The sequence below is a fragment of the Ursus maritimus genome, unplaced genomic scaffold, assembly GCF_017311325.1.
Source record: "Ursus maritimus isolate PB19 unplaced genomic scaffold, ASM1731132v1 scaffold_1, whole genome shotgun sequence".
Classification (NCBI taxonomy): domain Eukaryota; kingdom Metazoa; phylum Chordata; class Mammalia; order Carnivora; family Ursidae; genus Ursus; species Ursus maritimus.
The window spans coordinates 75,736,451-75,760,099 of record NW_024423343.1 but is presented as its reverse complement, the minus strand read 5'-3'; the positions used below and the strand labels follow the sequence as shown (position 1 = coordinate 75,760,099).

At 37.4% G+C, this 23,649-nt stretch overlaps 1 protein-coding gene across 2 annotated transcripts in view; it reads right to left on the bottom strand.

Annotated features, from left to right (window-relative positions):
* The window catches only part of STAM2 (signal transducing adaptor molecule 2), a 46,067-nt gene extending 22,475 nt beyond the window's left edge, over positions 1-23,592 (bottom strand). Inside the window, exons 1-5 of one of the 2 annotated variants that reach the window (XM_008686982.2) lie at positions 23,299-23,592; positions 4,726-4,810; positions 1,718-1,793; positions 1,505-1,603; positions 415-561 (exon numbers count right to left, since the gene is read on the bottom strand). In XM_008686982.2, coding sequence (XP_008685204.1) covers positions 415-561; positions 1,505-1,603; positions 1,718-1,793; positions 4,726-4,810; positions 23,299-23,338 — 447 coding nt within the window. In that variant the 5' untranslated portion in view covers positions 23,339-23,592. The remainder of the gene's footprint in view (positions 1-414; positions 562-1,504; positions 1,604-1,717; positions 1,794-4,725; positions 4,811-23,298) is intronic. The other variant, XM_008686981.2, reaches the window with a different exon arrangement.
* Positions 23,593-23,649: the final 57 nt, after the last annotated feature.

Genomic DNA, 23,649 nt, shown 5'->3' with positions numbered 1-23,649 from the left:
TCCCAGTCTGTAGTTACCTCTCTCTTCTGGCATCTAGTCTTTGTTGCCCCTCCCTTATCTGTATGTGTCACTTACAATTTAGTTATTTTTCACATGTATATAGCTACCCTCCAAATTTACTATAAATTTCTTAAACATAAGGACTCCCTCATACATCTATGCCTTTTACATGACTCTAGACTTAGAGTAGCATTAAACAGATTTATGGCTGATTCACTTCTCAAAGTTCTGATATTTAGAAGAAATTCACTCGACAATTAGAACATCTACTAAATACAAGGCGCTATCTCAGACAGACACCTGCAAAGTAGAGGTGGGAAAGGATGATTAAGACAGACCTTGCCTAGCTTTTATATAAGATACGTACTTTCAAAATAGTGTAAGGTCAACCAAGGATCTAAATGCATCTCTTACCTGAGAACCTGCTGGAGGAAAAGTAATTCCTTCTTCTTTCATAGATTTAATAGTTGCAGATATCAGACTAAACTGAGGATCCTTCTGAAATTCTTCTGACCACTCCACCATTAAAGATTTCAGCTTTTCACATACTTTAGGATGCGCCTCAAAAGGGCAATGCAAAGAAAGAAAGAAAACTGTGGTTGACGTAATGGTTAAAGTAAGTACGTGAAGTATTTAACAGATTATCACCACCAAAATTCTCTTTAATTATATAAACATCAACAAAAGTCCAGCGGTCCCTAGCCTAGATGAGTGTTTGATAATGCCTATTTTAATTTTAAGATAGAGTTGTTTCTTGTAAAATTACCCTTTTAAACATCAATTTCTAACTCTCAGTATAATGACAACAGATCTTTTATATTCAGACGTTATTTCTTCTAAGTTTTTTAAATATACTCAATATTAGATTAAGCTTTTTATATCAACTAAACTAAAATTCCTGGATTTTTGCCACTAATAGCAGAAGCTTCAGAGTTTCTATACCTAAGAAATCAGTAACAGCAACCCTATTGTGAAGACCCCTCACCCACCAACCCTGCTCTAAAATAAAGGTCCTCTTTGCTTACCATCTCTAGTGTGAATCAGTACAGCATAGTGATTGGTCTGGACTCTGATGTTATAGAAACCTGGATCTGAACTTCAGCTATGCCACTACTAGCTGCATGACCTGGGACAAGTTACTGAACTTCTCACTAAGCCTCAGCTTCTCCATTTATAAAATAGGAATAACAAGAGACTCTAACTTCTAAGGGTTATTAAGAGCATTAAACAAGACAGTATATGTAAAATTCTTAAAGCAGCGACTGCTTATAACTCTAAATAAAGATTAGCTATTATCACTAGTATATATGCTTTGAGAAGGAAAACAGTTTTTGGTGCTACAAATAAAAACATCAAGTTTTAGAACAGGAAGTTTATTTCATTTCAAACTTAGCTAAAAGCGATTTCATTCATAATACAACTTTATAATGCTATATAGGGTTAAAACGGCAGACAGTATATGTACTTTTTAATGACTTAAATTTCTTCTCTTTTAAAAATTTACCTTATTTTTTATCACAGCACGTACTTCTGTTGCAAAATCACGGGAACATACTTCTAAATGAAATATCTTTCCACAGTTTGCCACACAAGCCCCAAGAAGCTATTAATTAAAATAAAAATCAATATACAAATGTTGAGATATTATCTTACTTAACATACTGAAACAAATACACATTTAAAATTTGGGTCAAATAATAACATGACTTTTACTTACAGTTAACGCCTGCAGAGCAACATGAGGAACCTTATGATTTACCCTTTTCATTATGGCCTTTAGGCAATCTTTTGCTCTAAGGAAAAAAAAAAAATGAAGAATATTAAATATTTATTCAGAATTTCAACTTAAACATTAAAAATATAAGGCATTCTACTACCAAATAACTTTAAATTTAAAAATAAAATCCCGCAAACCTCACTTCATTAAAGGAGTAAATCTGTAAAATGATTCCACTACAATATTTTGTTCACAGAACTGCGGAACTCTTAAAAAAATAAAATAAAAAAGAGCAGCTTGTTGCAAAGGTTGTATATTCCAAAATCAAGAGCCAAATAATTCCCTTAAAGGAGAACACAGGCAGCAACCTCTTTGACCTCGGCCACCGCAACTTCTTGCTAGACACAATTTCAAAGGCAAGGGAAACAAAGGCAAAAATGAACTACTGGGACTTCATCAAGATGAAAAGCTTTTGTACAGCAAAGGAAACAGTCAACAAAACCAAAAGACAACTGACAGGGAGAAGATATTTGCAAATGTCTTATCAAATAAAGGCCTAATATCCAAAATCTATAAACAACTTCTCAAACTCAATACCACCAAAACAAAAAATCCAGTCAAGAAATGGGCAGAAGACATAAACAGACAGTTCTCCAAAGAAGACATATAAATGGTCAACAGACACATGAAAAAATGCTTAACATCACCTGGCATGAGGGAAATACAAATCGAAACCACTATGAGATACCACCTTACAACAGTTAGAATGGCAAAAATTAACAAGTCAGGAAACGACAGATGTTGGCAAGGATGCAGAGAAAGGGGAACCCTCTTAACACTGCTGGTGGGAATGCAAACTGGTGCAGCCACTCTGGAAAACAGTGTGGAAGTTCCTCAAAAAATTGAAAATAGAGCTACCCTACGACCCAGCAATTGCACTATTGGGTATTTACCCCAAAGATACAAATGTAGTGATCCAAAGGGGCACCTGCACTCGAATGTTTATAGCAGCAATGTCCACAATAGCCAAACTATGGAAAGAGCCCAGATGTCCATCAACAGATGAATGGATAAAGAAGATGTAGTATATACATACAATACGTGTGTGTGTGTGTGTGTATACTACTCAGCCATTAAAAAATGAAATTTTGCCATTTGCAACAATGTAGAAGGAACTAGATGGTATTATGCTAAGCGAAATAAGTCAATCAGAGAAAGAATTATCATATGATCTCACTCATATGTGGAATTTAAGAAACAAAACAGAGGATCATAGGGGAAGAGAGGAAAAAATAAAACAAGACAAAATCAGAGAGGGAGACAAACCATGAGACTCTTAATCATAGGAAACAAACTGAGGGTTGCTAGAGGGGAAGGGGGTAAGAGAATGGGGTAACTAGGTGATCGACATTAAGGAGAGCATGTGATGTAATAAGCACTGGGTATTAAATAAGGTTGATGAATCACTGACCTCTACCTCTGAAACTAATAACACATTATATGTTAGTTAATTGAATCTAAATATAAATTTTTTAAAAAGAGTCGAATAATTTCCAAAAGATCAACACAAGAGACCTATGTCATATAAATTATCTTATTTCTTCAAGACAGATTTAGTATTCAGACAGAAAATTCTTTTTTTTCTCCCCTGGGAAAAGGTTTTATTTGATAATCCAATTTTCTTTAAAAATTTTTAAAGTCACATTCAACATGGGTCTAAAAGAAACATGAACAAGCACATTATGAACTCTCTCACCCTGCAAAAAGCAATGAAAAACACAAGGTTAGAGAAATTCAAAACCAAGTTGCCTAACTTATGACTCTAGCACAGGACTGACTAAATGCTCATCAAAGAGGTGTTATGTGTTGTAATCAATCAACTCCACCTGCACTGCAGTTTGATCTCTGTTCAGTCACGTCCATCAGCAAGCACTGTTCTCAGCTTCTCCATACTACCCACCACCAAGCCATTCACCTTTGGATAAATAATGAGTCTTTCCAGGGTACGCAGAACTTCTTTCCCACACAGTGAGGTTTGGGGGGCTGCTCTATTTTGGCTCTTTGAGCTTCTGTTAATCGGTGCTGTGGAGTGCAACTGCCTAGTGGTACCACTCGACTGCCCTCCTTTTTCCTCGGACCCTAGAGAAACCTGGTTTTCATATAGTCAATTGCTTTTACCGCCTCAATACTCAGAGCAAACCAGAAGTATCTGCTTTGCTGTAAACTTGGGTATGAGGTTGTATAAACAACTTCATAAACATGTTCCTCTGGCTCTGAGATGCACGATTCAGTTGCCTTTGCTATGTTTTTCTGGAAGACCCCTATCTGGGTACAGTATTCAACATGCTCAGCTCCTGCTGGTGGATCCCCCAGAGCAGTAAACTCTATGGAGTAATTGTAGAGTTTTGCCATATCCAAAGCTGGCGTCAGACAAAATTCTTATCTTAAAAAAACCCTGCAAGATATACAGTCTTCAAAGGTATAAGTATAAACATGTATGAAGGTACTTTGAAAAGCTGTAATGTTAAATGCTTTCATCAGTCCTCTAAAGTATAATCAGTTCAGCTTAATCGCTGCATTCTCCCTCAAAAGCACCCTTTTTTATATCCATTTTTTCATAATGATGTTATTATATTTACCTACTCAGTATTGAAGGGCTTCTTCAGTCTATTACATACTATGTTATTATATTTATCTACTTCATTATTAAAAGGCTCCCATACATGTCTAAGTCACAGGGCAATTCCCTAAATAACTAGTCTATTCATCGTTAACATGTGTCCCTATTGAGTCAAAGCTTTATATATCTCAGGTTTTCAGTTGAACTCTTCTTCCCTTTGTTCTTTCAGGATAAGGTTAATTCCATAAAACTGGCCACCAGGATCTCCTAACTTTTGTCCCCCAAAAGTAAATAGTAAAATTCCATTTTCCTTTCAAAGTTACGTTGGGAAAAGAGACAAAGGTAATTAAGCTCCTAGACATTCACTGGGCTTGTCTAGGCATCTTACCCATTAGGAGTGCTTCCAACTTTGTCACATATGTCCATAATAAGACTCCAATCTTCTGTAGTGTTGTACTCATTTGTGGCTTTTTCTATAAGATATCAGCATACACAAAAATTAGGACATGTCACACTTAACAATAAAATACCAAGAAAGGAACACTAGTTAAGAAGCCCTTTTCTTTTGCCAAGTATAAAAGAACCACTGAAAATTTTCAGAAGATAGAGTACTTTTACTACTTTCAACTTCAAATTGTATAACTATATGAATTAAGTGTGGGGTACACCAATAAAATGTCTTATAAATAAATAATACTAAATAAATTACAAATTATCAATAATTCTTCAAATTATAATTTGGAAGAAAGCCTTAAAAATGTATCATCATCGCAGCTCCTGGGTGGCTCAGTGGGTTAAGTGTCTGACTCTTGATATCAGCTCAGGTCCTGATCCCAGGGCTGTGAGTTCAACCCCACACTGAATTTAAAATAAAATGAAATGAAATGAAATGAAATGATATAAAATAAAATAAAAATATATCATCATATAAGGAAATATGGATCAGACTGTTCACAAAAGCATTGTTTTTAAAGAGCAAAAAGGGACAATGGATTAATAAAATACAGTAAATTCATATACCGGAAGGTGAAAATGAGTTATATAGAACTAAATGTACAAAAATGTATAAATCCCAAAATAAAATGATTTGGTTTATACTGAATTTAAAAAGCTAATAGTAGAATATATAATATTCACATAAACTTTCTAAACAGCTTTACTGACCTATAATTCACATCCCAATACAAATCACCCAATTAAAGTATGCAATTTGATTTTCTTAGCATATTCACAGATTTGTGCAACTATCACCATTATCTAATTCTAGAACATTTCATCACCCTAAAAAGAAATCCATACCCATTGGCAGTCACAGCCCAATGTCCCCCTCAATGTCCCAACCTAGACAACCATGAATCTGTTTTCCATTCCTGTAAATTTTCCTAATCTGGACTTCTCATATAAAGAGAATCATACAATATATGGCCTTTTGTGACTAGTGTCTTTTATTTAGCAGAATGTTTTCAAGTTCACCCATGTTGACACATGTATCAATACTTCAGTTAATTTTATTGATGAACAATATTCCATTGTAGATATACCTCATTTTATTTACCCATTCACCAGTTGAACATTTGGGGGTTGCTTGGTTTTGTTTTGTTTTTTAACTTTTTGGCCAATATGAATAATGCAATGCTACTAGGAACATTTGTGCACAAGTTTTGTGTGGTATATACTTCTCTCTTTGGTATATACCTAAGAAAAGTGCTGAGTTGTATGGTAATTCTATGCTTAATTTTTTTTAGCAACTGGCAAACAGTTTTCTAAAGCAGTTGTTCCATTTTACATTCTGACTTTATATGAATGTTTCATATAAACTTTTAAAATACTCAAAAATACATTATATTCTTTAGTGATACATAGGTAGTACAAATATTAATATATGCATAATAATGATAAACATCAAACTGGAGGTAGGATGGGGTAAATAGGGGCTTACTTGTATTTATAAGGTTTTGTTTATTAAGCTGGGCACGGAATATCTAGAGATTATTTTATTCTCAGCATGTTTTTGTGGTCTTAAGTATTTCATAATTGAAATAAAAATTAAAAAGTAAAATTTTAAAAATCATGATGAGAATGTAATGACTGAATTATGATGCAATTTTACTCTAATGTTTAAAAAAAGATTTTATTTATTTGCCAGAGAGAGAAAGAGTATGAGCATGAACAGAGGGAGTGGCAGGCAGAGGGAGAAGCAGGCTCCCTGCTTAGCAAGGAGCCTGGTGGGGGCTCATCCCAGGACCCTAGGATCATGACCTGAGCCAAAGGCAGATGCTTAATGGACTGAGCCACCCAGGTGTCCCTACTCTACTAACTTTTATAAAATTCTGAAATCAAGAAATACTTTTTTCCTAATAGACAGATGGGGATATAAAAATTACCACTTTAGAAACATTGTTTAATCTTTTCCCTTTTTAATAAATCTATAATTTCAAATATGGCCAAATCTGAGTATTATATTCATAAAGGCCTATCACGGTGATAAGCAGGAAGGACAGTAGAAATCTAGAGCCGTTTCTTTCTTAAAGGCAAGGAATAATAAAAGAACCCACAAAATAAACAGGTTTATCAAACTTTTCAAGTAGAAAAGAGAAATACAGAATCTATTTAACTTCAGTTAAATGCTGGAACTCACTTTTTTTTTTAAAGATTTTATTTATTTATTTTAACAGAGAGAGATAGCCAATGAGAGAGGGAACACAAGCAGGGGGAGTGGGAGAGGAAGAAGCAGGCTCCCAGCGGAGGAGCCTGATGTGGGGCTCGATCCCAGAACACCGGGATCACGCCCTGAGCCGAAGGCAGACGCTTAACAGCTGCGCCACCCAGGCGCCCCGGAACTCACTTTTAAAAACCACGCAAATTGCCTCAAACTATTAATGGATGGAAAGCAATTATTGTGACATATGTGTTGAAATGACAAGCCAGAGATTTTAGAAAAGTAATATATTTTTGCCTACCGTAAGTTCTAGACTCAAGCACCACGCTATGAGGTGGAAACATACCTACTCAGGTCCAGCTTTTTCCCTTGTACAAAGATGACTAATTCTTCTACATGGGAAGTCAGACCATGCTGTATATTTTAGAGGTTTAAAATACTTAACTATTTCTTAATTACATATCTAATAAATTCAGTGAATTCAAAAGTACAGACAAGGGGCACCTGGGTGGCTCGGTCGGTTAAGCATCTGCCTTCGGCTCAGGTCATGATCTCAGTCCTGGGATTGAGTCCTGCGTCTAGCTCCCTGTTCTGCGGGGAGTCTCTTTCTCCCTCTGCCACTCACCCCGCTCTTGTGCTCTCTCTCTCAAATAAATAAAATCTTTTTAAAAAATTAATTAAAAAAAATCAGACAAGAAAAAAAGCCCTAATTCTACCAACCTCTTTTGAAATATGATGTTACCTTTCCATACTTTTTTCTTCATGTATATGGAAAAATACTAAAAATATATGTAAAACTAAATGAAACAGAATCATGTATGAGGTACCTCCAAAGAGAGCACCCAAAAGCTGGTAACTCCTTCCCTGCCAAAGTTATGAACAAGTTGAGAAACAAATAATAAAATACTACTGCTATTACTCATAGAAGCTGTAGGTGTACTAGACAAATGGGCTTGCTGATAATGAACTTCAAAGGTGGACATGCTTTACCACTAGACGGGGGATGACTGCTCCCTCCAGAGGTAAGCCCTTGCACAGCTTATATGAAAGAGGAGGAGATGAGAAATCACTCAACGGCTCTGGAAAGACTAGCTAGCTCCTACACATCAATGAAGTGCACCCGTAGGGCCAAGTACTCTCAAATTTACCAATCAGGTAAGTCATTCCATCAAAGATGAATTGACTTAAAGGAGCAAGAGCAGACTCAGGGTGACACTAATGGAATTCCCTTCTCAAGAGAAACCTCAGAGGTAGAGAAAAAGTATTTCCCACTAATACTTGTGATCGTACTAAATGTATCATTTGCTAACCTGCATTTCCACTTACATAAACATCCCTCTATGTTCATAAATATACACCTGTACCAATACTTTTTAATAACTGCATGCTGTACAATTATATACAGAGTGGCCACAAAGTACCTCTACAAGCTAGTGAGAAGTTATCAATGCACTGTGATTTTCAATCCCTCAGCGTCTCTGTTATACTCACTGGTATCATTCATATTGATGCCCCCACACAATAAATATAAAATAATTAAAAGAAGTCAGGATTTCATGCAGAGGCCCTTCTGCAGACGTTGCATAACATAAATACTTTGTCTATTGTATGTCTCTGCCCCACCTCTCTTCCTCTCAACCCCCAGAATGAATGTAAGCTCCATGACGGCAAGAATTTTTTTGTTTTGTTCACTACTATTATATCTAGTGCATAGACCAGCATCTGGAGCACAGTGTCGGGTAGTCAACAAACAGGGGTTTGATGAATAAATGAATGATGGTTGCTCCTCCATATCCTATCACCCTGGGCACAATGAGGCCCAATGTGGTCCCACTAAAGTCTGTACAAAGTTTTGGACCAGCAAGAGCTTCTGGACCAGCAAGTTTCCTAAGCAAACATCCAAAGGGGCTGCATAGTCTCAAACTTCACTAGCAACATCATGTGGCAACAAAAGGCAACAGCACTAGTGGGCTTTATGAGGTTCCAGTTCCCTGCTTGTTTACTAAAGAGGAATGACAATACGTTTGGGAATCTCAACCAAAAGAAAAGGTAAGTAGGGAAGGGAAATGTCTCAAGAGGGGAGCAAAGGGCTTCTTGTCCTGTGATATATAGGTAACTTTGATCTGGAGTCTGAAGAGCAAATCACATGTATTGTATATGACTTGCCAGCTTCATGCTCATCTTTTCTTTGCTTTTAAGTTCTTTTTGTTTTTGATAGGGCTTTGTTTTTGCTGTAAAGATCTATCATTCTTTCTTTCTATAGTATCATTTGGTACAGTGTTTAGAACTACCTGAAGATTAAATATTCACCTATATTATCTTTTGTATATGTATTATTTCTCTTTTATAGGTAAATCTTTAGTCTCTCTGGAATTTCACTTGGCACATGGAATGAAGTAGGGACAGAAAAATATTTTTACTAATTATTTGTCAGTAGTTCCAACATCAAGAATCTATCATTTCTTCTTTAATCTGCGAAACCAGCATCATTTACCAAATTTTGTCAGTACACACATGCATAAGTACAAAGAGCTGAGTCTGATTTTAAACCATCTAGTAACCTATTATTGATAAAACTCAACTTCTAATGATTATTTTTTTTTAATTTCAGCCTGTGATACACAATTAAATGTGAAACCTATTTAATACCTATCAAAAATGCGTCCAATAATTTCAAAAATATCTAAACAATAGTTTTACTTGATTTAATTTTTATAGAAAATGGAAAAATCCTGACTTGAATACTCTATCCACCATAGTTTATGCTCTACAAATATAGGATTCGCAATTATGCTTTTAAAAAAGTATAAAATCTGAAGACTTTATAATGGCCTGCCAAAAAGGATTTCATTTTTCAAGCGAACTAAATAACAGTTAAATTATGTACTTAGGAGTATTTTAAACTCCTGGAAAAAATTTTAAATATTATAATTAAGGAACCATTCTTGTACAGCATTGTCACTTTGCCCAGTGTTGGGGCCATACCTCACATTATCCTGTGTCAAATGCATAGAGGGGGAAGAGAGTTTAAAAAGCCCTCCTGGGGCCTAAATGCTAAATTTCCAGGGTTTGGTGGGTGTAAGTCATAACGTTTCGTCACCAGGTTTTGATTACTGCATATAAAGAGCCTCAAATACACTGAAATATTTCACAAAGATTCTAACAATATCATATTCAGTCCATCAATACCTATAAAGAACAAAAAGGCACCCCCTCTGCACAGTGCATTGTATTCAGCATACAACTTTAAAAAGAATTCAAGTCTACCCATGAAACTTTTAATGAAATAGGCTCCACCAGTAATTTTTAAAACTTAATTATATGAAAGAAAAATGCTCATAAGACATCTATAATGCTCCTCCTACTATGTTGGAAAATAAAAAGTCATGACTGGTCTGCCCCCAACCACAGCAGAGCGTCTGCTACCAGATTCGTTATTCTACCAAAAACAAGTACAAAACAGGCCACAATATATGAGGCAATGGTGTTCAGGAAATGAATAATAGGCAGTGCTGGTGTGAGATCTTTGAGGGAAGGGAAATACGAAGGCTCCACGATGGCCCAAGCTTTTGCCTGGGAACACTTTCCTGGCCCAACACAGGGAGAACGAGCCCAAGAAGAGCAGCTGCGATAAACAGACCAAATTTCTGAGGAACAAATTCCTGGGATTTAACATGGGTCCTTGGTCAAGGGCTAGGCTACTTGAGTCTCTGTGAAGTCTAGCACAGATCACCCACTGTGGGGCTGAAAGGTTTGGCAGTGCAAGGAGTCTTTGGAGTTCCTGCTTATTATGGACTGAATGTTTGTATCCCCACAAAATTCAGATATTCAAGACCCAACCTACAGTGTTGCTGTATTTGGAGACTGAGCCTCTAAAGGTTAAAGGAGGTCATAAGGATGGGGCCCTGATCCAGTAGGATTAGTATCCTAATAAGAAGAGGCAACACAGAGCTCACTATATCTCACTCTCTCTCCACACAAGCACAAAGAAGAGGTCATATGAGCACACAATGAAAAGGCAGCCATCTGCAGTCCAAGGGAAGACACATTGCACGAGACACCAACACTGCTGGGACCTTGCTCTTGGACTTCCAGTCTCCAGAACTGTTAGAAAATAAATTTGTTGTTGAATTCACCTAGTTCAAGGTATTTTGTTATAGAAGCCCAAGTGGACTAATACTCTACCCAACTAGAGTACAGAGAACATTCCAGGCATCCAACTGAAACACAAAAAGAGAGTAAAGGTCCCCTGTAATTTAGTTCAATATCAAAATAGGTCTGTCTCACAAAGAAAACCAAACCTAACGAAAACCTAATAGATCCTCCCATAGTATAATTACCTGACAGAACAAAATTCAACACTCTTTAGAAAAAGACAACATAACCTAGCCTTATAAAGAATCATTGTGAAAAGCATAATATAAAAAAATCACCAGTATATGAAAAAGTATCCTATAATCAAAATATAAGTAATCAGTAAAATAAGATAATAGCATAACTCAAATATCAGAATTAGCAGAAAAAAAGGTACTTTATAGCAGGTATTATCAAGAACTTAAAGCAAAAGATGGTCATAATAAGTAAGTAGATGGTGGGTGCTCAGCAGAGAAAAGGAAACTATAAAATTAGAATTTCTAGAACTAAAAAGTATGCTTATCAACTAAAAACATTCACTAGATGGGCTTCGAAGCAGACTGGAGACTGCAGAAACAGTGAATGTGAAGAAAAATCAGTAACAGTTATCAAATTTGAAGAATAAAAAAAATGTTAACTGAACAGTCTCAGTATAATATTAACTTTTAAACTTCCTATGTAACAGATTACTCCAAGTTAGTAGTTTAAAACACCACACATTATTAGCTCATAGTCCTACAGTTAAAATCTAGGTATGCGTGGTTGGGTTCTATGCTCAAAGTACTACAAGACTTCTTATGGGGGGGTTTGGTATGAGAGACTATGGACTATGAGAAACAAACTCAGGGCCTCAGAGGGGAGGGGGGTGAGGGAATGGAATAGACCGGTGATGGGTAGTAAGGAGGGCACGTATTGCATGGTGCACTGGGTGTTATACACAACTAATGAATCATCGAGCCTTACATCGGAAACCGGGGATGTACTGTATGGTGACTAACATAATATAATAAAAAATCATTAAAAAAAATGGGGGGGTTTGGTGTTACTCAACTAAAACATGATAACTAAATTCACACGTATTGGAACTATATAAAGTGAGGACTATCTGTACATTTAAGCAGAGTTTAAATCTTTCCTCAAATGTGCACGGAACTATCAAAACCTGACAATATACACAGTATATTCTCTAAATACAATGTTTGTTGTTTTAATTAGACCAAGTATAATAACCAACCACATGGAAATTAACAACTAGGATATACAAATAATTAAGATTATAACAGAGGGCAATATAAAAATTTGTTATAATCAGTATACAACATATCAGTATCTTTTTTTTTTTTTAAAAGATTTCATTTATTTATTTGTCAGAGAGAGAGAGAGAGAGCACACAAGTAGGGGAAGCACCAAGCAGAGGGAGAAGAAGGCAGAGGGAGAAGCAGGCTCCCCAATGAGCAAGAAGCCCAATGTGGGACTCAATTCCAGGACCCTGAGATCATGACCTGAGCCAAAGGCAGATGCTTAACCAACTGAGCCACCCAGGTGTCCCAACATATCAGTATGTATCTTGAGACATGACTAAAGCAATGCTTAGATCTTAGAGGAAAAACTGTCTTTTATGTATTAATAAGAAAAAGACCAGGGGGCACCTGGGTAGCGCAGTCGTTAAGCATCTGCCTTTGGCTCAGGGCGTGATCCCGGCATTCCGGGATCGAGTCCCACATCGGGCTCCTCCACTGGGAACCTGCTTCTTCCTCTCCCACTCCCCTGCTGTGTTCCCTCTCTTGCTGGCTGTCTCTCTGTCACATAAATAAATAAAATCTTAAAAAAAAAAAAAAGACCAATTATTTTTATACCTTAAAATTATAGTAGGAGTATAGGAGAAAACTGGAAAAAAATTTTTTTCAATAGCAGAAATAAACTAGAAAATGGAAAGTAAGTAAATGAATAGAATTCATTTTTGGTATCTAACAGGAAACCACAGCTGACAGCTTTTACTAAAGATAAAAAATGTTCTTTCTTTGGACCAATTCATTATGAACTAAGTAATTACTGAAGATGTAGGAGAGCCAATTCTTTCTAGTTTATAAATAAGTCGTACATGTTTAATGATTAAAATAATGATATATACTTGTTATTAAGTTTCTAGACCACACAATTTTTGTGTAAATTTAGACTAAAATATTTATGTCAAAAACCTCAACCTGATAGATAATAAATATTTCACCTCTTTCTCTGACTTTAATAACAACCAAACTTAGCATTCTAGAATATCTGGGTTTAACATACATTTTCTTATTCACTCCTCCCTCCTCATTTAATGTTTTCGTTTGTTTGGGTGTATTTCATTGATACAAATCTTCAGTTTACTCTGGGGAAAGCAGTAATATAAAGTCTACCTTAAAATACACTGTTCATTATCTTCTAAAATGAAAACCAACTTACAGCTCTGAGTATTGAATGGTACATAATAATTAAGAACAACTGTAAGTAATAGCTTCAAAACATTTTATATATGCTAAACCACTTACACTTCAATCACATGAAGTAAGGATTCCCCTTTTACAGATAAGGAAACAGACACAGAAAAGTAATTAGCACAAGGACATACAGCTAATAAGTAGTTAAACAGGGACTCCAATCTGGGGCATCTGACTCAGGGTATCCTCCCTGGTTTGAATATTAAACAAACTGCTGCTTGAGTGCAATTTTTATTCAAAACTGCTGAAGTAACTCTACCCAACAAGTTAGTTTTCAGTTTCCCTATGTACGAATATTTTAAACATACTGAATAGGACAAATGCAAATTCAAGTCTTGTTCATAAGGAAAGGATCATTTAATATCATCTAATCTACATCCACATCATCTAAAAATACAATATATTTAAGAGCTTCCTGATCTAGTGGAATACAGAAGAGTGACGGACACATTTTGATTTCACACATCATCACTAGCATTTTGGGGGGACACATAGGACAGTCAGGAAGGAGGGGAAAAAACCACATCAAAATTATATTTTACTTCTTTGTAATATTGTAAACCATCTTTAAAAAGGCAAAAGGCCTAGGACCAGCCTTTATATTCCTGTAAGTTCACTTTCTTCCTGGCTGATCCTTCCAACATGCCCTCTCTAAACCTGTCAGGTAAGACCCATGCACCCTCCCAACTCTACAAAATGGGCATGCTCATTTCCACAAACACCCTTATATTAGGGAACAGGGAAGAAACAGAAATGTAGTAAGCATAATTTTTATTGTAATAGACCTACCAGGAATCTTCATGTGCAAGACAGCTGGGGAAAAGGAAAAATGAGTCTGCAAAGTAGCTAAAATGTCATAGATAGAAAATCAAAAGCAGTTACACTGGATGGGGATCACATAACCTCTGCAAACAGAGGAAATCATCATGCACACTCTGTATGCATCTGTGAAGTACACATTTCGCCCATTAAGCACTGAAGACCTGCCTTCTATACACCCAGCTCTGAAACTAACTTACTAGCCTAAGGTCTCTAGGTAGTTCAACCTCAGCTCAGACTCAAATCAGAATCCATGTTCTTATTTGGAGATTAAAATGGCTTCTATGCTTACAAGATATTTGCAAATGAAACTACAGATAAAACGCTGGTACCCAAGATCTATAAAGAACTTCTCAAACTCAATACCCAAGAAACAAATAATCAAGTCAAAAAATGGGCAGAAGATATGAACAGACACTTTTCCAATGAAGACATACAAATGGCTAACAGACACATGAAAACATGTTCAAAATCATTCGCCATCAGGGAAATTCAAATCAAAACCACACTGAGATACCACCTTACGCCAGTTAGAATGGCAAAAATTGACAAGACAAGAAACAACAAATGTTGGAGAGGGCATGGAGAAAGGGGAATCCTCTTACACTGTTGGTGGGAATGCAAGTTGGTACAGCCACTTTGAAAAACAGAGTGGAGGTCCCTTAAAAATTTAAAAATAGAGCTACCCTATGACCCAGCGATTACACTACTGGGTATTTACCCCAAAGATACAGACATAGTGAAGAGAAGGGCCATATGCACCCCAATGTGCATAGCAGCATTGTCCACAATAGCTAAATTGTGGAAGGAGCCGAGATGCCCTTCAACAGAGGAACGGATGAAAAAGATGTGGTCCATATATACAATGGAATATTACTCAGCCATCAGAAAGAACGATTACACAACATTTGCAGCAACATGGACGGGACTGGAGGAGATTATGCTAAGTGAAATAAGTCAAGCAGAGAAAGACAATTATCATATCGTTTCACTCATTTACGGAACATAAGAAATAGCAGGGAGATCGGTAGGAGAAGGAAGGGAAGAATGAAGGGGGGGTAAACAGAAGGGGGAATGAACCACGAGAGACTATGGACTCTGGAAAACAAACTGAGGGCTTCAGAGGGGAGATGGTGGGGGATTGGGATAGGCCAGTGATGGGTGTTAAGGAGGGCACGTATTGCATGGAGCACTGGGTGTTATACACAAACGATGAATCATGGAACACTACATAAAAAACTAGGGATGTACTGTACGGTGACTAACATAACATAATAAAAAATTAAAAAAATAAAATAAAATAAAATGGCTGCCATGCTTAAAAAAGGAGTTGTGAAAACTAAGTGAAAAGAAAAATGGACGAAACACTTAAAAATAGATACTTCAAAAAAGAGATTATTCATTTATTTATTTGTTTGTTTACATATTATAAGTAAGCTCCACACCCACTATGGGGCTTGAACTCACAACCTCAATATCAAGAGTTGCATATTCCAATGACTAAGCCAGCCAGGTGCCCCAACAAATAATTTTATTTAAAGGTGCCCCACATCAATAGTCATCAGATAAATGCATATTAAAACTACAATGAAATAACACTAGAATGACTAAAATTCTTAAAAGTACACCACCAGGTACTGACAAATTTCTGACATGAAACTGAAGTAATATGAGCTAAAAATAAGTAGGTGGTACACTTTAGAACACTGATTTTCAGAGGGCGTTGTCTGATACATGTCACACTGACCTTCTTAGATTCAATCCCCAAACTAAATACAGGTATTTATTCACTATCAGGGAGAGTAACAGAGCCTAGTAAAACAACATCAAAAAAAAAAAAAAAAAAAAAGAAAAAGTTCTTCCCCTTCAACCCTCAAGGGCACAGCACTACTAGGAAAACCAAAACATGCATGTGCTAGATTTAAGCAGAGCTTTTAGAAGAGAATGTTACAATAATTCATCCCATGACACATAAAAGCAAAAGAAGCTGCTTCAGATAACAATAAAAAATCCCTTTTAGTTCACATGACCTAAATCCTGAGTCTCTACAATTCTCATGTTGCATGTGAATAAACAAATGCTTCATAAAAGAATATTTACTGACCAAAGAGTCTGCCGAGTTTTTAGTTATGATAAAAATTTCACTAGCAACAAATTTTTTCACCCTATATGTTACGGTCATTTAAAAATTATACTAAATAGGGATACTGTACATAATAAAAATTTTAAATTCTTCATCATTTCCCTTCATGCTTTTATAAAAGACCTATTAAATACAACTTCTCAGGTTGCATTAAAAGTCAGTCAGACCTGTAAATACTTCATGGGATCTTCAGTTTTCAACATTCTTTAATTAGAGGAAACTAAAGAAAATCTTCCTTGAATGGAACAGTGATAGCTGTCACAAACAAGTCTCGGTGGTAAAGAAATACTAAGTGTTCTACAGAGTGTTGTAGGAGAGGTGCTTATCCTTCGGACATCAGCAGTTATAGGTCCATTAAAAAAAATATTAGAAAGACAAATGATTTCATTCATATGTGAAATTTAAGAAACAAAACAGATGAACATATGGAAAGGGGGAAAAGTGGGAAACAAACTATAGGAGACTCTTAATGATAGAGAACAGAGGGCTGATGGAGGGAGGTGGGCAGGGCATGGGCTAGATGGGTGGACATTAAGGAGGGCACCTGTTGTGATGAGCACTGGGTGTGGTATTTAAGTGATGAATCACTGAATTCTACTCCTGAAACCAATATTGCACTGTATGCTGACTAGAATTTAAGAAAAAAAATTTTTTTTAATGTTAAGGGTAGTCTAAAAGATGGAAGCAAGATTTATTACTCCAAAAGAAGACTTGAAGATGCCAATAAGCGAATGCGAACTTTAGTCCTAAAACAAAAGATAAGGGAAAAAGATGAGCAATACCAAAATGTCTCAGGTTTCTAGAAAACAATGTTCTCACCAAGGGGGTTTGACAAATGTTGCTGATCGACAGATAACTGAAATAGGAAAGAACACTACAAGCAAAAATATTTTTAAAAACTTTGTAAAAGATGGGGTACCTGGGTGGCTCAGTCGGTTGAACAGCTGACTCTGGCTTAGGTGGTGGGCTTAGGTTGTGATCTTGGGGTCCTAGGATCGAGCGGTGACCACTCAGCAAGGAGTCTACTTGCTTGTTCCTCTCCCTCTGCCCCTCCCCCCACTCCGGCCCTCCCTCTCTCAAATGAATAAACAAAATCTTAAAAAAAAAACCTTTTTAAAATACAAAGTGAAAAACCAAAAGCGGGGGGGGGGGGGAATGTTAGATATGGGGACACAAAGCAACCAAGGAAAGAAAAAAATAACAGGAGATTTAAAAAAAATTACATATCCTTAACTTTTATTTTGATATCTAGGTAATAGATAGTTAGAATTATAAGTTGCCAAGTAACTGGAGTTCGATATTCTATACTACGTACTATAAATAAGGTCTATTCTTGTAACACTCAAAACACCTTTAAGGTTCTTTCATTTAAACAAAAAAAGCAGCATAAAGACACATCCACCTAAGAACACAGCTATAATAATATGTTACATATTTACTTGTAGAAAAATCATCCTCTTGCCCTCTTGCGTTACTTTCAAACTATAATCTAAGTAAGCTTAGAACTAATTATTATTATAAGGAACAAAAACGTCTACTTTTAATTATCAACATCATTAGTTCACAGGAAACAAAAATATAAATTACAATGCCTTTACTCTTAAATGCTAAAAGAACATAAAGGAAATTCCCTTTTATGATTATACAACTCTGATCATAAACCCATCTGAAAGAACAAAGTCCAAAGACAGCTAAGACTATGAAAATGAAGAAAAACAAAACAGGGGAACTTGCCCAAGGCCACTGACATTTAAAAGTAGTACTGGTGGCAGAACAGACAGAGAACAGTGTAGAAGGACCGAAAGCAGAGACACAGGCTTCATATAAGGAATGTACTGTATGAAATACAGTATGTCCCAAAATCATGGGGAAAGGACAGACAATTCAGTAAGTAGTGATTAGAGAATAGATTATTGTCTACTAAGCTGATTATCCAACCAAATTCCTCCTCAGACCCTACACAAAGATCAAATCCAAGGTCTCTTAGTCCTGGGACTGCATCGCGATTCAGGCTCTCTGCTCAGCGGGGAGTATGCTTCGCCCTCTCCCTCTGCCCCCCACCCCACCCCTGTCTGCGTGTGTGTGTGTGTGTGTGTGTGTGTGTGTGTGTACGCGTGCTCTCTCTCTCTCAAATGAATTTTAAAAATCTTTTAAAAAAATCTTAAATTTTCTTAATAAAAGACATCAGAAAATAAAAAGCAACAAACTGAGATACATATTTGCAATTCACACAACCAACAAGAGATTAGTAGAGAATGTACAAGGAACTCTAAAACTCAGTAAAACAAAATAATCCAACAGAGTAATAAGTAAAAGCAACAAGCAGGTAATTTATGGAAAGAGAAAACAAAATAACCAAGAAATATGTGAAAAGAAGCTCAACTTTACCAGCAATGAAGTTGAAATGAAAACACTGCCCTTTGATAGGTACTTCATACCTATCAAATTGGCATAGATTTAAAAATATGACAATACCCAGTGTTTGTAAGGATGTGGAACAAGAACTTCACTGCCACTGCTGGTGGGAGTAAAATCACCCACAAGCACTTGAAAGGCAGTTCTACACTAATATTTTGCAAGTCTGCACTATCTATACTTTAAATAAGGAATTCTCCTTCAAGATACAATCCCTAGAGTATCTCTCATTCACGTAAACAAGAAAACATGGGTAAGAACTTTCACTGCACTGTTGTCTATGGCAAAAACCTGGAAAAAACTTCATGTCCATCAATAGAATGAACAAATAATGTGCTATATTCATACAGTGGAATACCATACAACTGTTAAAATTAATGAACTGGAGCTACAAATATCAACAGAAATAATTCACAAAAATGCTGAATTAAATACAAATGACAAAGAATGACACTATTTTTTATGTAATACATATAGTATATTTGTATGGTGTTATTTATATTATAAAATACAGTTGTATCTTTCTGGAGAGAGTTTAACTCTGAGAAGGGAGATAAAGGAATAGAATAGGAAATGAATAGCTGATAAATATAACAAAGAATTTCAACTCCATCTTGAATGTTTTCTTAAAAAAAAATAATAAAGTGTGGCAAAATATTAGGCTTGACAGAGTTGGATGATAGGAAAAGGACTTTATGTCATATCCTGTACTTTCTGTTAAAATACATCAATTAAAATGTTTAAGTATCTGAAGGCTTAAGGCTGTAAACAAAATATAGAAAGAAAATAACTATTAAAGCAATCATTCTCATTCATAAACAAAAAATTTAATTCTAATTTTTTGCAAAGATTATAGCAACCTAATTGTGTTCCAGAATTGCCTTAAGTATGTAAATGTTATAAATCTGAACATATTAAGTAAATTGTATTGAAGGAGCGCTGTCAGTATCGATTTTTATGTGAGCATTTTTTTTTTTTTTTAAAGTAAGCTCTATACCCACCCTGGGGTCTAAACTCAGGACCCCCAGATCAAGAGTCTCATGTGCCACCAACTGAGCCAGAAAGATGCCCCTATTAAGCACTTCTTATAAAATTTCACTGGAGAAAAAGATTCCAGGACCAAAAGCCCAAGCTACCTCACAGTCAAGTATCTTCTAACACAAGACAGAGACACAGCAATATATGCATTCAAATTTCACTTAAAAAGTCTCCTTTCAGCGCACCTGGGTGGCTCAGTTGGTTAAGCATCCAACTCTTGATTTCAGCTCAGGTCATGATCTCAGGGTAGTGAGACTGAGCCCCCAAGTTGGGCTCCATACTGGGTGTGGAGCCTCCTTCAGGTTCTCTCTCTCTCTCTGCCCCTCCACCCCCGCTCGCACAAATACATAAATAAATCTTTAAAAAAAAGGTCTCCTTTCAAGATAAAAGTTCACGCTTCAATCCACTGTGTCATTAAGTGTTTTATAGAGGCAGAATTTGAGCTCAGCTTCGTGGGACATAAGTTAGTACATCTATAAGGAAGGCAATACTAAGGTTGTTGAAAAAAGAAAAAAGGGTATCAGTAAATAGAAAATGGCACAAAGGCAGAAAATGGCCAAAAAAAGGTTGTCTGGCTTGAGTAGGGAGAAAAAAGATGTGCCAAATAAGAACTGAACTAGAGTTGGGGAGAGAAAAGACAAGTCATGATTTGGGAAGCAATGTAGTGAGACTGGAAAAATTGGCCTAAACTATAAGGAAATGACATATTCCTTTTTAACACTACACACTCTATCTTCCTACTGTGGCTCTGTCCCTCATATTTCACTTTCCTCTTGAATTCTCTCAGAGTGGCTGCCCCAACCGAGCTCCACCTCGAGAACCCTACACACCCACTTTAAGATGTGGAGGTGGGGGAGGATGGTAGGATGTGTGTGGATATAGTTTCTTTTTTTGCTCGACACAGCTTCAAAGGAATTTTATTGAACAAAACAAAAATCTAGATTTGAAGAAACCAAATAAAATATTTCAAGAGCTCTAATGCTACTATAGCTAACATGCCCTTCAGGATTTGTGGGATCTGACTCCAAGAAGAAAATAGGAACCTGCTGGAGATCCTTACTTCCTAGCCTTTGGCCTGCTTCCATTTGACAAGTCATATACCATCATCAACTTATGAATGCCTTTGTAGACATCTTTTTCTCAAGGTCTGAGGGAAGAATTTCTTCCCCACATGAATGACATCAGACAAGAATGCTGGACCTCCAGTGAAGCTGCTCCTCGAAAGGAATGCGGTGTCATCTTTAAAAACCCTTAATTACAAAATGACCTTATCATACATATAGTTAGAGGTGGTTACTTCCTGCAGGCAGAATTGCTGTCAAGAAAGGAAAAGGAGAGAGAGACAGAGTAATATCAACATCTTTACAGAGAAAGCATGTGCCTGAAGGTCCTTGTTGTCTTTTCAGGGAAGATGACTATTAAAGAAAGAAGGAATGTAAAGCATCTTTTGTATTTCCAGTACTATATTTATCATACTATATTGCAATGATCATTTTACATATGTATGAGAGTTCCTTGAGGGCAGGAACTCAGTCTATTAAACTTTTGTGTCCTCAGAAATTAAAACAATATAGATACACACATTAATCATTCAATGTATGTTTGTTGAATGAAAAGTGAACATAAGAATGACAAAAAAAACCCCAACGGTAATAAAAACCTGACTGAATCAAAAAGGGTAAGTGAAAAGGCAACGACGCTGCAAAGGAACATATTCCTGTAGACATCCCACATTAAATAATAACTTGCTTATATTACTTAATTATTTCAAATTAAAAGGAGACTTCAGTTCTGAAAAATGTAATATATAACTTTTCCTCCGTGATATGGATTTAAGGGCAATTTAAACTCCTTAGTACTTCATTCCACTTCTTCTACTAATTCCATTCACGTGTCTATTTTTTTTTTAAAAGATCTTATTTATTTATTTGAGAGAGAGAGCAAGCAGTGGGGAGGGGCAGAGGGAGAGGAAGAAGCAGACTCCCCACCGAGTATGGAGCCCCATCCCGGGCTGGAACCCAGGACCCGGAAATCATGACCTGAGCTGAAGGCAGACGCCCATCCAACTGAGCCACTCAGGTGCCCCCCATTAACATGTCTAAAAGAAGTTACTGGTGGGGGGCACTTGGATGGCTTAGTTGGTTGAACATCTGACTCTTGATTTCAGCTGAGGTCATGATTTCAGAGTCATGAGATCAAGGCCATGTTGGGTGCAGTGCCTACTTCAGATATTCTCTCTCTCTCTCCCAACCCTCCCTCAAGGAAAAGAAGAAGAAGAAAAAGTAGTAGTAGTAGTAGTAATAGATGTTGTTGTTGTTGTTAGTGGTGGGCCTCAATCAAACTTGCTCTTTCATCCTCAAACTGTCTTTTGTATAGTGACTTCAATCATACTTGAACTAACAAGTACTTGAAGCTGTGATTGGTGGCACTGCCAATGAAATAATCTATACACGGCAGTGTTTTTTATTTGAACAGCAGTGCCTCGTTTCCTACAGCAATATTAAACTGTGATCCACTAAGCCATACAGGGACCTCAGGAGTCACTGAACGGAAGGCCAGTTTATTTTACTGTTCTTCTAGTGCCCAAAATAGTTCTCATATCCTATCAACTTTTTTCTCATTCCAATCACTAAAAACATCAGCGCTCTAACAACTCCAACAAATAAAACAGTTTTTCTTAACTGTTTTGAGATCCTAGGGCTTTCCTTTTAATACCCTAAGACAGAACATCTCATAGCACTTGCGCCATCCATGGAGAGTAACAATTCCAACCACTGTAAATAAATCCTGAAGCTGTGCTATCAGAGCTTGGACGCGTTCGTATAGGAGCGAGGTGAAATAGGGTTTTCCTACTGAATGGAGGCAAGTAGAGGTCTCTGGTGTTGGGCTGCCTCAGACAGCAGGGTCTTTCCACCGCTGCATCATCTACAAGTTGGGGGGGGGGGGGATGAACCAACTGTAGACGGAGCAGGAAGTTTGTATCATCAACTCTGCAATTGCTTAATTGGTCCAGTCCCCAGCGAGCCACAGGCTCTTCCCTATTCCTGCGCTCGGCGAGAGGAAGGACCTTCTTTCGGGGACTCTAACCTCAGGTGTGCAAGAGGCACTCCCCAGGCCGCTACCGACGCGTCAAGGTAGCTCCCGGAAAACGGGCGGCGAGGCAGGGGCGCCGCCCCCCTTCTCTCTCTTTCCTTGGCTTTCCAGTCCCCGGAGTCGCCGCCGCCCACTTTCCAACATGACAAACAGCGGCCCGAGCCCGTGCCCAGCACTTACCCACGTCTTGCTCGAAAGGGTTAGCGGTGAATAGAGGCATCCTGACGTCGTCTGAGCCCTAATCGCTGTGGTCTGGCCGTGGCACGGCGGCTACTCCTGGCTGGGTGACCCGAGGCCGCCGCTTCCTAGACGGCTCGGCTCCGACCGCGTCCTCGCACTTCCGCCACAGCACCTGCCCGCCTCCCGCCTGACGGGCCAGCTCCGGGTCCGCACTCCACCCCCGCGCTCCGGCCTAACTCTCTTCCTGGGACGAGTTCCCGCCAGCGTGCGGATCCTTTCAGCGCTCCTGTCGCCGCCGCCTCCCCGGAAGAGGCCCCAGCCTTTGTCCCAGGCTTCCTTGGGGGGGGGGGG